This window comes from Lagenorhynchus albirostris, chromosome 8 (genome assembly GCF_949774975.1).
Source record: "Lagenorhynchus albirostris chromosome 8, mLagAlb1.1, whole genome shotgun sequence".
NCBI lineage: Eukaryota > Metazoa > Chordata > Mammalia > Artiodactyla > Delphinidae > Lagenorhynchus > Lagenorhynchus albirostris.
Window position 1 is genome coordinate 26129169 of NC_083102.1, and position 14285 is coordinate 26143453.

General features: G+C 34.4%; 1 protein-coding gene across 2 annotated transcripts in view; it reads left to right on the plus strand.

The window, feature by feature from the left end:
* Positions 1 to 327: 327 nt before the first annotated feature.
* POT1 (protection of telomeres 1) overlaps positions 328 to 14285 on the plus strand; it is a 79478-nt gene continuing 65520 nt past the window's right edge. Inside the window, exons 1-3 of one of the 2 annotated variants that reach the window (XM_060156769.1) lie at positions 328 to 379; positions 3198 to 3270; positions 6370 to 6461. Coding sequence is in view for 1 of the 2 variants with exons in the window: in XM_060156768.1 (XP_060012751.1) it covers positions 1217 to 1339; positions 3198 to 3270; positions 6370 to 6461 (288 nt within the window). In the remaining variant the exon portion in view is untranslated. Of the gene's footprint in view, positions 380 to 1157; positions 1340 to 3197; positions 3271 to 6369; positions 6462 to 14285 lie in introns of those variants that run through there. The other variant, XM_060156768.1, reaches the window with a different exon arrangement.

Genomic DNA, 14285 nt, shown 5'->3' on the forward strand with positions numbered 1-14285 from the left:
CCGTCTCCCACCGCCGCGCACACCCCTCCCCCACACGGTTTGCACAAAATAGGCGGGGCGGGGCTAAGGGGAGCGGAGGAAATTCGGGGAGCGGGAGAAGTACAGCCGCCTCACGCTTCCCCAGGTACCGCACCCTCTAGGTGTTCCGTGAAACTTCCAGGGCATTTTAGGCCTGGAAACCGTCTCGCAACTCGTCCTTCCAAGCGCCCAGGAGCAAGGGGCAGATTACCCCCGCCTACCGACTGTGTACGCATGCGTAGGACTGGGTTGCTAGCGTGCGTGTGACGTCACGGGCGCGCCAGTCTGAACTCTTCCGGGTTTCTGTTTAGAGCGCTGGTCAATTTCCAAGTACGTTTGGAGTTCGTTGCTTGGGTACAAGGTGAGTCGGGACCTGAACCAGTATTATGAAGAGGCTGATTTAGTTTAGATAAAAATTTGGAGAAGTTATTGCAGAGAAACTGTTCGTACTTGTCTTTCTTGTGAGCTTGCTGTGTTGACCATCTTGCTTGGCGTTTTGTGAGCAGCTGACTTGAGTTAATGCAGGACCCCCGCCCTCTAGACGGCCAGCTGGCTTGGAGAAGCTTGGTGGGCACACACTAAAATTAAATATCGACACTAGTTCGTGTCCCAGGCAAGAAGTTTGAGAAAAAAGATTGAATCTGCAATGCACAAGTTAACATCAGTTCAATAGTCGTTTCTTCCGATTGCATCGGGGCTGGAGGGGGGGAGGCAACTGATATATTTTGGAGTAATAAGCTTTTCGTGCACAATTTGCCCACACAATATTAAAACTGCCAAAGGGATTAAAAAACAAACCCAAAACTTTTCAACCTCCCTTCCCTTCCCCATAGTTTGTACATTTTAAAGCACAGTGGTAAAGGCAATTGCTAGTGCAGTGTGTACAGATCCTAAAACTGGCTTTTAGAAGTAGTTCTTTAAATATAAAACTAAATAAAAAAGGGTTAAGTTTCAATGCCTTAGGAGGATGCGTGTATTGATCCCTGTAATAAAATTATAGCATAATCCATCCTTCCTCCCTCTCCCCCAACAGTGATGACTAACTTAAAGGAAAGGAAAAGCAAAACTAAATCAAAGAAGCTTAAAGCAAATTATTGACTACATTTTGGATAAAACACTGGGCTTTGTGTTTTCAGCAGTAAGCTATCAACTTCCCTAACTGAATTTGCTTTCCACGGCACTGTGAAGCAGATCTGATATGCCACTTGAATTAATAAAAGAAGTCAAAGGACTGCCTGAAGTTGATCTGCTAAGTAAATTACACAAAGTAGATTTCAGATACCTACAGCCAGGTTGTGATTATAGCAGGAAATATATCGAGGTAAGAATTTTCATAACTCAGAATAGTTGTCTTTTGTTTTCAGCAGTTGGATTGTCAAGTGCCTAGGTGTGGTTTTTCTTTGAATTTCTCTTGCTTGTGGGTAACTGAGCTTCTTGGATCCACAAGTCAATGTTTTTCATCAAATTAGGGATATTATTGGCTAATGTTTCTTGGATTTTTTTTTTTTAGTATATTATTACTCATTTCTCCTTCTGGATGTCGGTTACATGTATGTTTGTATGTTGGACTGTTTGATACTGTACTTCTGGTCTCTGAGGTAGTTTGTTTTTCTTCAGTACTATTTTGTTTTTGTTTTCTTTTTTGGCTGAGGGATTTTCAGATTGTGGAATTTCTATTGTTCTGTCTTTAAGTTTACTGAACTTGTTTTTGGGTTATATCCAATATTGTATGCATATTTAGTGAATTTTTAATTTTAGTTATTGTATATTTAAGTTTTGGACAAAGTTAAGAATGCTGGGAAGGAGGTAAGGGACTTACTGATAAAATGGGTCTGATAGTAAAAGAAGGAGAAATAATGCCACACTTCAGTTTTGCCCTTCTAATCAATATTCTCCATGTAGACATTTATCTTTTATTCCTTTGTTTATTTTCCATTTTCCTTATATTTTGTTTCATATGAAATAGAGTATTACGTATTACAGTTGGTCTTCTCTACTTCATTGAATTTAAATTCCTAATCAAATGCTTGTTAGTATTTGTAAACTCATTTTGCATTTGGTTGATTCGGATGATGTTTCTTGCATACTTGTATTTATTAATAAAGTGCTGTGATTAGATTCCTTTTCTTTGTGACAAGTCATTAATACTAATTATTACTGAGCTGTATCTAACTTTATCATTCTTCTCTTATTTTGTGTGTTTGATATAGAAGCATTTAAATGAAATATTTTTTAAATTCTAGTACTTTTATTAGTGTTACTAAAATAAACCCTTTTATATATAAGTAAAATGTCAGTTTGAATTCTTAAATTCCTTTGTCTAACCTGCACGTGTCTGTAGATATCTCAAGAAACATATTTATGTTTCTTGAATTTTATTAAATACATTTTACTGTGAAATTCATTGTTTTTACTATACAGTTCTGTGAGTTTTGAGAGATATATAAAAACGTATAACTACAACCATAATCAAGCTATAGAACAGATGATCACCCTCCCCCCAAAAATTTTAGAGTCAGCTGCTACCCTAATTTCAATCCCTGGCAACCACTTTTGACCAGTTTTCTGAGAGTATACAGTATTCTTGCCTTTCAAGAATGCCATGTAAATTGAATCATACAGTATGTAGCCTTTTATTTTTTTAATTGAAATATAGTTGATGTACAGTATTATATGTTACAGGTATCAGTAGGTAGCCTTTCGATTCTGGCTTCTTTCACTCAAGACATTTGAGATTCTTCAGGTTGTTGAGTTTATCAATAGTATTACTTTTTTTTTTTTTTTTTGGCGGTATGCGGGCCTCTCACTGTTATGGCCTCTCCCGTTGCGAAGCACAGGCTCCAGATGCACAGGCTCAGTGGCCATGGCTCACGGGCCCAGCCGCTCCGCGGCATGTGGGATCTTCCCGGACCGGGGCACGAACCCGTGTCCCCTGCATCGGCAGGTGGACTCTCAACCACTGCGCCACCAGGGAAGCCCAATAGTATTACTTTTTATTGGTTGCTAGAATTCCATCACAGTCTGTTTATCCATTCCCCAGTATAGCAGTACTTGGATTCTTTCCAGTATTTTGTAATGATGAATAAAGCAAATTAAAAAATTTATTCTAATTTTTACTTGTATCTTGGTATTATAATCTCTTTTGGCTTTTCTGTGTAACTGTTTTTCTCTCGTTTCAGGGAAAACTCTCACTTATCTCTTCTTTAACTTATGGTGGAAACAGAAGAGCTGTTTTGAAGATTGGACTACAAGGTATATAAGAAGACCATTTCTGCTTAACTTTTTGCTTGTAATCTGGAAATGGGTAACTTTGTGTATGTATACATACACACATAAGCACAAAAATCATTTCTAGTGTAAAAATCTATGGAATGAAAAGTTATTCTTTTCCTCTCTAAATTTTTTTCTCCGAAGTCTATCCTCTCCCCATTCTCCCATTGCTTCTGTTATACTTCAGATTCCTTTAACGTCCTATCTAGACTATTACAATAACCAACTCATCCCCCTACTTCTAGTTTCACTAATGTGACCCAAACAGCTTAGCAAATTTTAAGAAAATGCTACTTTCAGCATGTTATTTCTTACCCAAGTGTAGTTACATGAGAGAGAATTCTTCTTCCTAGTAACCCTTAAATAATCCTGGTAAGAGTTTAGAATACTTGGGGACCAAAGTAAATCTCATCTGAAGTCTGAAATTAGTTGAATGAATGAAGAATGGTCTACAGCGGTGAATGGGAAACAAACTTTGAACCACATTTCTACAACTATTGAAAACCAGATATATATCAGACACTGTTCTAAGTACAGGGAATATAGCAGTGACCAAAACAACGTTCTTGCGTTCATGGAGTTTACATTGTAGGGGAATAAATAAATTCAGCAAATAATTATATAAAGTAATAATTGATAGAAATGTGGTTTGTAGACAAATAGAGCAGGATAAGGTGGTATGCCTGATGTATTATCCTTTTATATATTCCTAGGTATGATTTGCTAATATTTTGTTAAATTTATGAAAAATATGATAGGAATCTGTCTTTTCCTGCAGTGATTGGTAATTTATGTTTCTAAGGGAATTTATCAGGTCATCTTGGTTGTCAGATATATTGGCGTAAAGTCATTCATAATATACTTTTTATATGCTTTTAATGTTGGTAGGATCTGTAGTGGTGTCCCATTTCACTGATTTGATAATTTGAGACTATTTTCTCTCTCTCTCTCTCTCTCTCTCACTTTTTTTTCTGATCATTCTGGCTAGAGATTTATTTTACTGATCTTTAAAATCGGCCTTTCTTTTCATTAATTTTTCTCTATTTTCCAGTTTTCAGTAACATTTCTTGTCTGTTAATCTGCTGTTAACTCCAATCAATGTACTATTAGCTTCTAATATTATATTTTTCAACTCTGGAAGTGCATCTTGAGTTTTTTCATATCTGCCAGTTCTCCTCATCTATTTTCTTCTACTTCCTTGAACATGTACTTTTAATAACTGTTCCAAAATCTTCTCTGGCAATCCTGTCATCGCTGTCATTTCTGAGTTTTTTTCTATTGATTCCCTGCCCCCGCCCCAATCCTTATGTGTTTTTCCTTTCTGTATGGTTGGCAGTTTTTTAACTGGATCCTGGACATTTAGAATTTTATATTATCAAATATTGGATTTATTTGTAATCCTTTAAATATTATTTGTCTTTGGTTTGGAATACTGTAAATTCTCTTGGAATCAGTTTGATTAGCTTTGGTAGGATGGATCTAGAGCAGCCTTTATTTGGGGGCTAATTTGCCCTTATCACTAAGGAAGTGCCCTTCTGACAAGTTTACTATGTGTTTTGTGAATGAGGATTCCACTCTGGCTGGTTGGAACCAGAACAGTTCACAGCCCTGTGTGAGTCTCAGAATTGTTCTGCCTGTTTCTTTCAAGTGGTTCTAATCCCTTTCCTCCCATGCTTTTGTAGATCAGTACTCAACCAAAGACCAGAAGGCACCCATCTCCAGAGCGCTCTTATCTATCTATGCTGCTGTCTTCCTTTCAGCACCATGTCATGCAGATTCTAGCTGCCTTGCTGTCCTCAAATCTGAACTCTTCTGAATTCAGTGAGGCTGTTGGGCTTTCTTTGGATTTTTACCTCCATTTTCTGCTGCCTGGAAACTCTTTCCAGGAAGTAAGCTGGGGCTATTGCTTTGTTTTGCATCTCAAAGAGATCACTTACCTGCACTTACTGTTGTCCAGTGTCTGAAAACTGTTGTTTTATATATATTTTCTTACTTCTCTAGTTGCTTTAAGGCCGGAGAGCAAATCCCGTCCCTGTTACTCTGTCATGGCCAGAAATAGACATTTGATAGGTCATTTAAGATATTAAAGAAGTAAGTTATATCTTGATTAGAAGCCATCGTGTTTTTGTTTTTAAGGAACATTAGTGTTTCAGTTTATGTATATACTTGTTTCGAGGAGTTGGATGAAAGAGGTAAGTGAAAGGAGGCAATAGACAGATGTAGTTGTTTCATTGCTGGTGATAAAGTAGCAGATTCAGGAGTTTTAAGTAACACTGCAAATTTTAGAAAGATCTTTCATGTACTTCATAGATACATGAAAGTCTGATATAAAGGCAGTTTCTTCGAGTAGTTGAATGTTTGAAAGCTTATATTAATGCGACCTCCCTCCGATGATATAGTAATTGAATCTTAGTATTTGGACTTGCTTCAGTGGTTCTAGGAGGTGGCCTCTGAAGAATGAAGATGATGGAGATTCTTTATCAAAGCCTAGAATATACAAATGAGATTACTGTAAAATGTTTGTTTCTTCTTTTCCTAGTAATTTTCATTGTCAAAATCACAAATAGCTTGGTTTTTACACACACATGCTCTTTTATTCTTCAATATGCGGGTGCTGGGGGAGAAGAACACACGTCCCTAGATTAAAACTTCATGTTCTAATAATTATAGATTACCAGAAGATCAGTAAAAATGAAGTATTTGGGGAGTGATATGTTATACACTATAAAAATTGAATAATTGTAACTTATTCAGTTCTTTTGATCATAACCATGTGAAAATAAATTGAAAGTGGTCATTATATGATGTTAATGTAGTATTTACAGAAATTTGTAAAACGTATTTTAGGTGCAACTAGTTATAATTTTGGTTTTAACACCTAGTAGCATTCTATACATTATTTTTATGATACTTAAGGTGTTAAGAGTAAACTACAAGTGAATTTTAAACGTTTTAATTACTCTTCTTCATAATTATATTTTGAATTATCTATAGTTTTTAGAATTTAGTTGTCATCAATTTTCTTGTCTAGAACACCTTTATATCTAAAGTGTTTCTCTATGTGTCTGTGTTTCTCCACAGAACAAGAAAATTCAAATTCGGATATCAACACCCTCAGTGTATTATTTTTTGGAAAATTAGCAAAGGACTGTGCTAAAGTTTTCTATGAAGGGGTAAAGTATTTTTATATTACTTTATCTTTTTTGCAGTAGCCTTAGAATTATTGAAGATGCTGTATTTATCCCATAGGCCATATTTTAGTGATTCATTATATATTTGTAGGTATATAAAAAATTATACTTAAAAAAGCAACATCTTTAAAATTGAACACTTGTAAGAGGTTAGTAAAACTTATCATTGACATAAAAAGGGACAATTTTTCCTCTCACTTAAGTTTAATTTTTAGTGTTCAATAGAATAGCTTAAAGATATATACATTTTCTCTTCACTTAATTAAAAAATAATTCTCACTAACTAAAAAATAATGAGCTATAACTCTGTATTTTTATAATATTTTCTATAATTGTTATAAAAAGAAATGCCTGCTAAATCCCCAACAAGATAATACCAAACCAAACACAACAGCATATTAAAAGGAGTAAACACAATGACCAAGGGGGATTTATCCCAGAAATGATGTTTGGTTCAACATAAGAAAATCAGTCATTGTAATATATCACAGTAATAGAGCAAAGGGAAAAAAACACAAACGATCATCTTAATTGATGCAGGAAAGGCATTTGAAAAATTCTACACACTTTCATAATCAAAACACTCAGAAAACTAGGAATAGAAGGGAACTTCTCAACATAGTAAAGATCAATTATGAAAAACCTACAGCTAACATCATAGTCAGTGGTGAAAGACTGAAAGCATTCCTCCCAAGGTTAGGAACAGGACAAGGATGCTTGCTTTCACCACTGTTATTCAACGTTGTACTGGAACTTCTAGGCAGAGCAACTAAATAAGAAAGAAATAAAAGACATCTAAACTGTAAAAGAAGAAGTAAAACTATCTCTCTTCTCAGATGACATGATCTGATATATAGAAAATCTTAAAGAATCCAAAAGAAAGCTACTAGGGCTAATACATGAATTTAGCAATGTTGCAGGTTACAAGATCAGCACACTAAAATCAGTAGCACCATCCAGTAGAACTGTTTGCGATGATGGAAATGTTCTATATCTGTGCTGTCAGTATGGTAGCCACTAGTCATATTTGGCCAATGAGCCCTTAAAATATGGCTAGTACAGCTGAGGAACTAAATTTTAAACTTTGTATAATATCATTTTAATTAAATTTAAATAGCCACATATGGCTAGTTGATACTGTATTGGACAGCACATCTCCAGAAATTAACCACTGTTTGGTGTATAATCTTACAGATTTTTTCTGCATGCGTATTAAAATGATTTAAAATTAACTTTCTGTAAGAATCTCATAACATCTTTGATGTTAATTGGAAATCCTCTAGATATTTGCAAAACCAGTTTTGGTAATTAAACAATATTGAAGCATATAGCTGTAAAACATTGTTGAGTCATTGATAAGTCTCCAAATAAGTTGCTCAGAGTTAGACAGTACTTCTATAATGATGTTGCAGGAATATTAGATATATGGTTTCAATCCTTTTTGATTTATGGTTGTTACTAACAAGTAAATGACGTGGGAAAAAACAATGGTTTCTGCAAAATGGCACAGTCAGATGAGATTGTCTGTACTCTGTCTCTTTTTTCATTTAGGTTCAGTAAACATTTATTAAGTGCTGACATTTTGCTTGACTCTGTGCTAGGCTCTGGAGAAACCAAAATGAATAAGACACAGTGCTTGACCTTATGGAGTCTACTATCTCTAGCCTAATGGAAAATCATTTAATGGTGGTAACTATAATAGAACTGGAATAGCAGCCTCAATAGGCTGAATCTGCCTGGAGGATTTGGGGAGAAACATCAAAGAGTAGGCACTTAGTTTTTTAGTGGAATATTTTATTTGTTAGTCTTTAAACTTTTTATTATGAAAAATTTCTAACGTATATATAAGTGGTAAGAATTGTATGATGACTGTCCCTATTCCAAATATCTAACTTCAGTTATCAGCATTCAGGCTCTTATTTCATCTGTTTCATCTTTTCATTTTACTGCCACAGATTATTTTGAGGCAAATATCAGGAATTATATAATTTAAATCCTAAAAATTTCAGTATGTAAAAGAGAAAGCATCCTAAAATTATATGTGTATGTGTATATGTATATATACAAATGAATACATACCATAGTACAATTATACTACTGAAATATTAACATCAGCTTTTATAAACCATGAAATATCAATGTATTCATGTATATATACACACATATCTATGTATATCTATGTGTCTTACTATCTATTTGAATAAACACAATTTCATCATTATGCCTAAATAATTTAACAGTAATTCGTCTATATAATCAAATATCAAGTCAGTGTTCCAATTTCCCTGATTATCTCATAAGTTATTTTTAAATTTATTTTCTTCTACCAGGAGGAGACTTTAGGTAGGGAACTCAGTGAGGAGACCTTAGCAGTAATTCAGAAGCTATTGTGGATGTATAAAGACCAAAACTAAAGCATTTGTTGAATTGACCCAGAATTGATTAGTTGTATATGTGTGTGTGTTTGTAGTTTGGAGAACTGACCTAAGAAAACTGTACGATTTATGTCAGAGAACGTTTTGCCTGTGTTCTCTCCTAGGAGTTTTTTGCTAAGTTTCTGTAAGGAGGTGGTAAATCAGTTAATTTTTTCTTAATTTATAATTTGAACAAAGAAAAGAATTAGTGTAGTGATTTTTTTTCTCAGTGAAAAGCTGTTATTAAGTCAGTGGTATATCTTAAAATCTTACTTCACAATTTGAAGAAATCAAATAGGAGTTGCCATGCAATTCATGAAATCGAATAGTTGCCATGCAATTCATGTCCAGAAATTCCTAGGACAGTTCATTAGACTGTTCTCTTCAGAATGATAACTAGACTAATTTTCGATGCAATTTTAAAAACTTTGAATGCGATATAGTTTTAATATGGTTGGTATGGCACTGTGAAGTTCTAGAGGCAAGTATACTAAAAAAGTACTATCTGACAGTCTTATCAAGAAAGGGGACTAGGAAATAAAGTATATAAAGCATGTGTACACACACACACAAACACACACACACACACACACACACACGCACACACACACAAAATCATACCTGCTTGAGGCCGTTTAGGTAGGGTAGGATCCAGTATCTCTACATAGCTATTTTGATGAGGCACTTTTGTGGGTGACTCCAGTAAAGGCCTGTTATTGTTCCTTATTATTATTCTTCTTGCTCTTAAAGGCATGACTTTATTTCAGCTTTGTTAAAATAATTAATGTTTATGATGACAGTTCTGAATTATTAAGAATTCAGTGTTTAATAAGTCCCTAAATCATGCTTTTTTTTTTTTTTTTTTTTTTTGCGGTACGCGGGCCTCTCACTGTTGTGGCCTCTCCCGTTGCGGAGCACAGGCTCCGGACGTGCAGGCTCAGCGGCCATGGCTCACGGGACCAGCCACTCCGCGGCATGTGGGATCTTCCCGTACCGGGGCACGAACCCGTGTCCCCTGCATCGGCAGGCGGACTCTCAACCACTGCGCCACCAGGGAAGCCCCCATGCCATTTTTTAAGGAAGATATTCCTCAGAAATGATGAGAGTGAGAGGGAGGGAGAGAGAGGAATGAAAGTGAGAATGCTAAGTAGATGTTTAACAGGGAAAGATACACTTATTTAGAAAAATAACTTACATATTTTTCCCTTGATCTAGAAAACAATTTCTCTATTATAATACTTTGATGAGATAGGGGAAAATGAAAAAAATCAGTTTAATGACTAATTTGCGTGTGGATACTAAGTTATAACAGATATTTTCTCTGGCTGCCCATCCTTCAAAACAAACCAATAAAACCCCAAATCAGTGTATTAACAGCTTTCTCATTCTTCAGGCTGTTAGGTATGCATAGGCAAGTTTTGCGATAGTACATTGAATTAGTAATATTTAGTTTTCATGGGTTATAGAATATTTGAAATATACATGAAATGTAGTTTCATGTTATTTAAGATGAACTCTTTCCTTTCTGTAAAGAAGTCCACTTTTAACAGTTTTAGAGATTTCAAGGACCTGGGCCAGGAAATAATAGCCTACTTCCTTTCAATTTGCTAAGATCATTAAAGTTACCTTTCTTTTCTTCGCTCCTGATATTTTTTTTAATAAGTACGACGTTACACTCTGTGCTTCAGTTTCCTTCAGGGGAGAAAAGTTGATTTTAATGCATGATCAGGAAGAGGTTTTAGCATCCTGTTTTAAGAGTCAACTGGCAATAAAACTAAAGCCTGCTTCATTTTTATGAAAGGGCCTATAGTTTATAGATGAAGATGAGACCCTAAGGTGCTCGGGTCTCCAGTGAATCCCCAACAGGGTGTAGGTAGCCAAAAAGCGTTCTTCAATCAACTAAAAGTGTATGTAAATGTATTTATGTATTTTTTTTCCCCTCTGAGGAGGCCGTCTGTAACTCTTACCTCATTCTCAAAGAGATCCATGAACATATGATCATCAAGAACTGCTTTTTAAAGGCCCAATTTCATGATTCTATCGCAGTATATAGTTGAGTTAATATGGAACTCCACAGAAATAATAATGATCTGATATTAGAATTTCGTATCTTACAAAAATCTTCCTGTATTATTTTTAGAAAAGTTTTATGTTCATGAGAGTCAAGTGCTAATATGAATGTAATGTTTTAATCTTCTTAAAGAATTTTTTGAAACATTTTACAAAGACAATACAAAAGAATCTTTGGAGGAAATGTTCTAGGTAGAGTTGCTATTAGAGAGGTTTGTGTGTATTACATTTATTATGCATATATTAATTTTTTTTTTACCTTAGTGCATGGATCTCTGTTTATCTTATACTTCCTTCCTCCTCATTAGTCCTGGGTATCTCTGACTGTGTATCTGTGTGTGCCTATGAATGTGTGTGTTTGTTTTTGGAGGGGTTCATAATTAAAGAGCTCTTCTGGCTGGCATGTTTGGATGTTTTGAAGTGAAATGATATAAAGAGATCGTAAATTCTAATTTCTAGTGATGTAAGGAGATTAAAGAACTTACTTTTCTGTTCCTTTTTCTGTCCTTTATTTTACATAGTTCAATAGCAAAGGCCATACTTAAGAGGTTGTTAGAGTTTGCTTAAGTTTAGGCAACAAAACACGTTTGTTTATTTTTCAAACATCTATTAAAGCTAGCTTCTAATGCTTAATCAGGTTTTTGGAATCTTTTACTAAAATATGGTACTAATCTTTTATATATTATATTACTAATCTTTTATTGAGAATATCGTATTATATTTGTATGGAACTTTACAGATTGCAAAGTGCTTCCATATACGTTTATCGTTTGAGCCATTAGTAACCCTCTGTCCTGATGGTCAGTAGTACAGTTATTCTAAAGCTAACCTTGTAGTAAGTACAGAAGCTGCTCTGTCTCCACGACTGTATTTTTGTCCTGCCTTAAGGAGATATTGTGGACTTGAATTAGGTCTTGGAAATGTTTGCCTTAGAAGATTTTGTTCTTCTTGTGTGGCCATGGTTTTAAAAGCATTTAAGCAGCATGGAAGGGCATAACCAGAAAAGCAAAAGCTGCCCCACTCCCTCTGAACCCACTCTCATTACCTACTCCCATTATTAGATAAAACCACTGCTATGTCTTTTTCTTTTTTTGGTATCCTTCCAGCTTTTATATATGTGTGTATATATGTATACTTACATATGTATGTATGTATCTTTATATACATATACACATATATGTACATTTTCTACCAAATGACATCATACAATCCATGTTTTGTAAATTGCTTTATTTCACAACGTATCTTGGACGTCTTAGAGAAGTGTTTTAAAAATAAATACATGGTATTGAATATTAGGGATCTGTTTGCTTATATTTTAAATATGTTTTTATCTTTATCCTTCCTTAACATTCTTGTATTTATTAAATTCTTACCTGAAAAATAATATAAAAGGTTTATAATATAATGAGTTAGCAAAACATGTACATTTATCTATAAAACATGTATGATATATTAGATATTATTATTTTTCCTAACTGATATGAAAGGTGTCTTCTGCTTTTGAAATATATTTTAAATAGGTATTCATTAAAATAGAATAGAACCATACAACTAATTAGTACTTGTCAGATAATAGGATGTTGGTAATGGTAAGTCAAGGTTTCTCCTTTTAAAATATAATGGTGTGAAGACTGAGGTCACAATTTAGTTTAAATTCTTTCTGCATTTAAAATCACGAATGTTGATCATTTGGGAGGTCTAATTAGTCTATTTATTTTAGAGTTTATAGTATTAAGGTTAAAGATTGTTGCAAATCAAAGGTAAAACTTTTTGCATAAAAGAATGAATTTTTATTGTGAGGTGGATGGACCTAGAGACTGTCATACAAAGTGAAGTAAGTCAGAAAGAGAAAAACAAATACCGTATGCTAACACATATATATGGAATCTAAATTAAAAAAAAATTAAAATAAATAAATAAATAAAAGTAAAAAAAGAAAGAGAAAAAAGGTCCGAAGAACCTAGGGGCAAGACGGGAATAAACATGCAGACCGACTAGAGAATGGACTTGAGGATACGGGGAGTGGGAAGGGTAAGCTGGGACAAAGTGAGAGAGTGGCATGGACATATATACACTACCAAATGGAAAACAGCTAGTGGGAAGCAACCGCATAGCACAGGGAGATCAGCTGGGTGCTTTGTGACCACGTAGAGGGGTGGGATAGGGAGGGTGGGAGGGAGGGAGATGCAAGAGGGAAGAGATATGGGAACATATGTATATGTATAACTGATTCACTTTGTTATAAAACAGAAGCTAACACACTATTGTAAAGCAATTATACTCTAATAAAGATGTTAAAAAATTTTTTTTAAATAAAAAATAAATGTGGACATACACAGGGTAAAAAAAAAAAAGAATGAATTTTTATAGCTCGATTCTTACACCTTTCTTCTTTGTCGCTTATTTCCTTAAGATTAGCTCTGTATTTGAATACAGCAATGCTAAAACATCTTTGCTTTGCTAGATTAATGGTACATTTTGTGGGAATACAAATGGTCTAATTGAAATTACCTCCATCTGAGGCATTTTTTTCAGTTTTAACTTTCATTTAAAGAAAGTTTTAACATTAATATGTAGATACAAAATAGGAAAGACTTTTCCAAAGTATTTTAAAAGTTTAAAAAAAGGTCTTATTACAAAACTGTCAAAGTTACAGACATTTGTTAATACGTTTTTTCCCATTCCTATAAGATTTAGTTCTGAAAGAGGAGATAGAGTAGTACCTACCATAGAAGTCAGGAGATCTGGGTTCTTGTCTTAATCTACAACTAATTAGGTGTGTGTCACCTTAAACTGCTCATTTATTCTCTCTGGCCCTTATTTTCTTATCTGAAAGATGAAGGTGTTTGATTATGCGATCTCTAAGGTCCTTCACAATTCTAAAATGCTAAGATTCTATGAAGTAAGTTTTGTAGTAGTTGTATAGTTTATGTTAAGATTTAATGAACGTATATTTTATGTAATGTCTGTGTGTTTGTGTGTGTATATTCATATATTTAGGTATTCATTGAGTTGTCTAAACACTTGTTGAATGTTTTTTGTCTGCTCCATGTCAGAGACATTTTAACTGAATAAGACAGTTACGGACCTTGCTTTCATGGAATAGTATCCAATGGAGAAGAGTGGAATTAAACAACTATTATGTAATTAATTATTTTATCCAGATATGATATGTACTAAGAAGATTGAGTAGCAGAATGAGAAAAATAGCCGAAAGAATGAACATAGGGGTACGGGGAGAGTAGATAAGTAAGAGAGAACAGCATATACAGAGGCCCTGAGTGAGGATCCTGGAATGCTAAGGAATTATAGTAAGGCA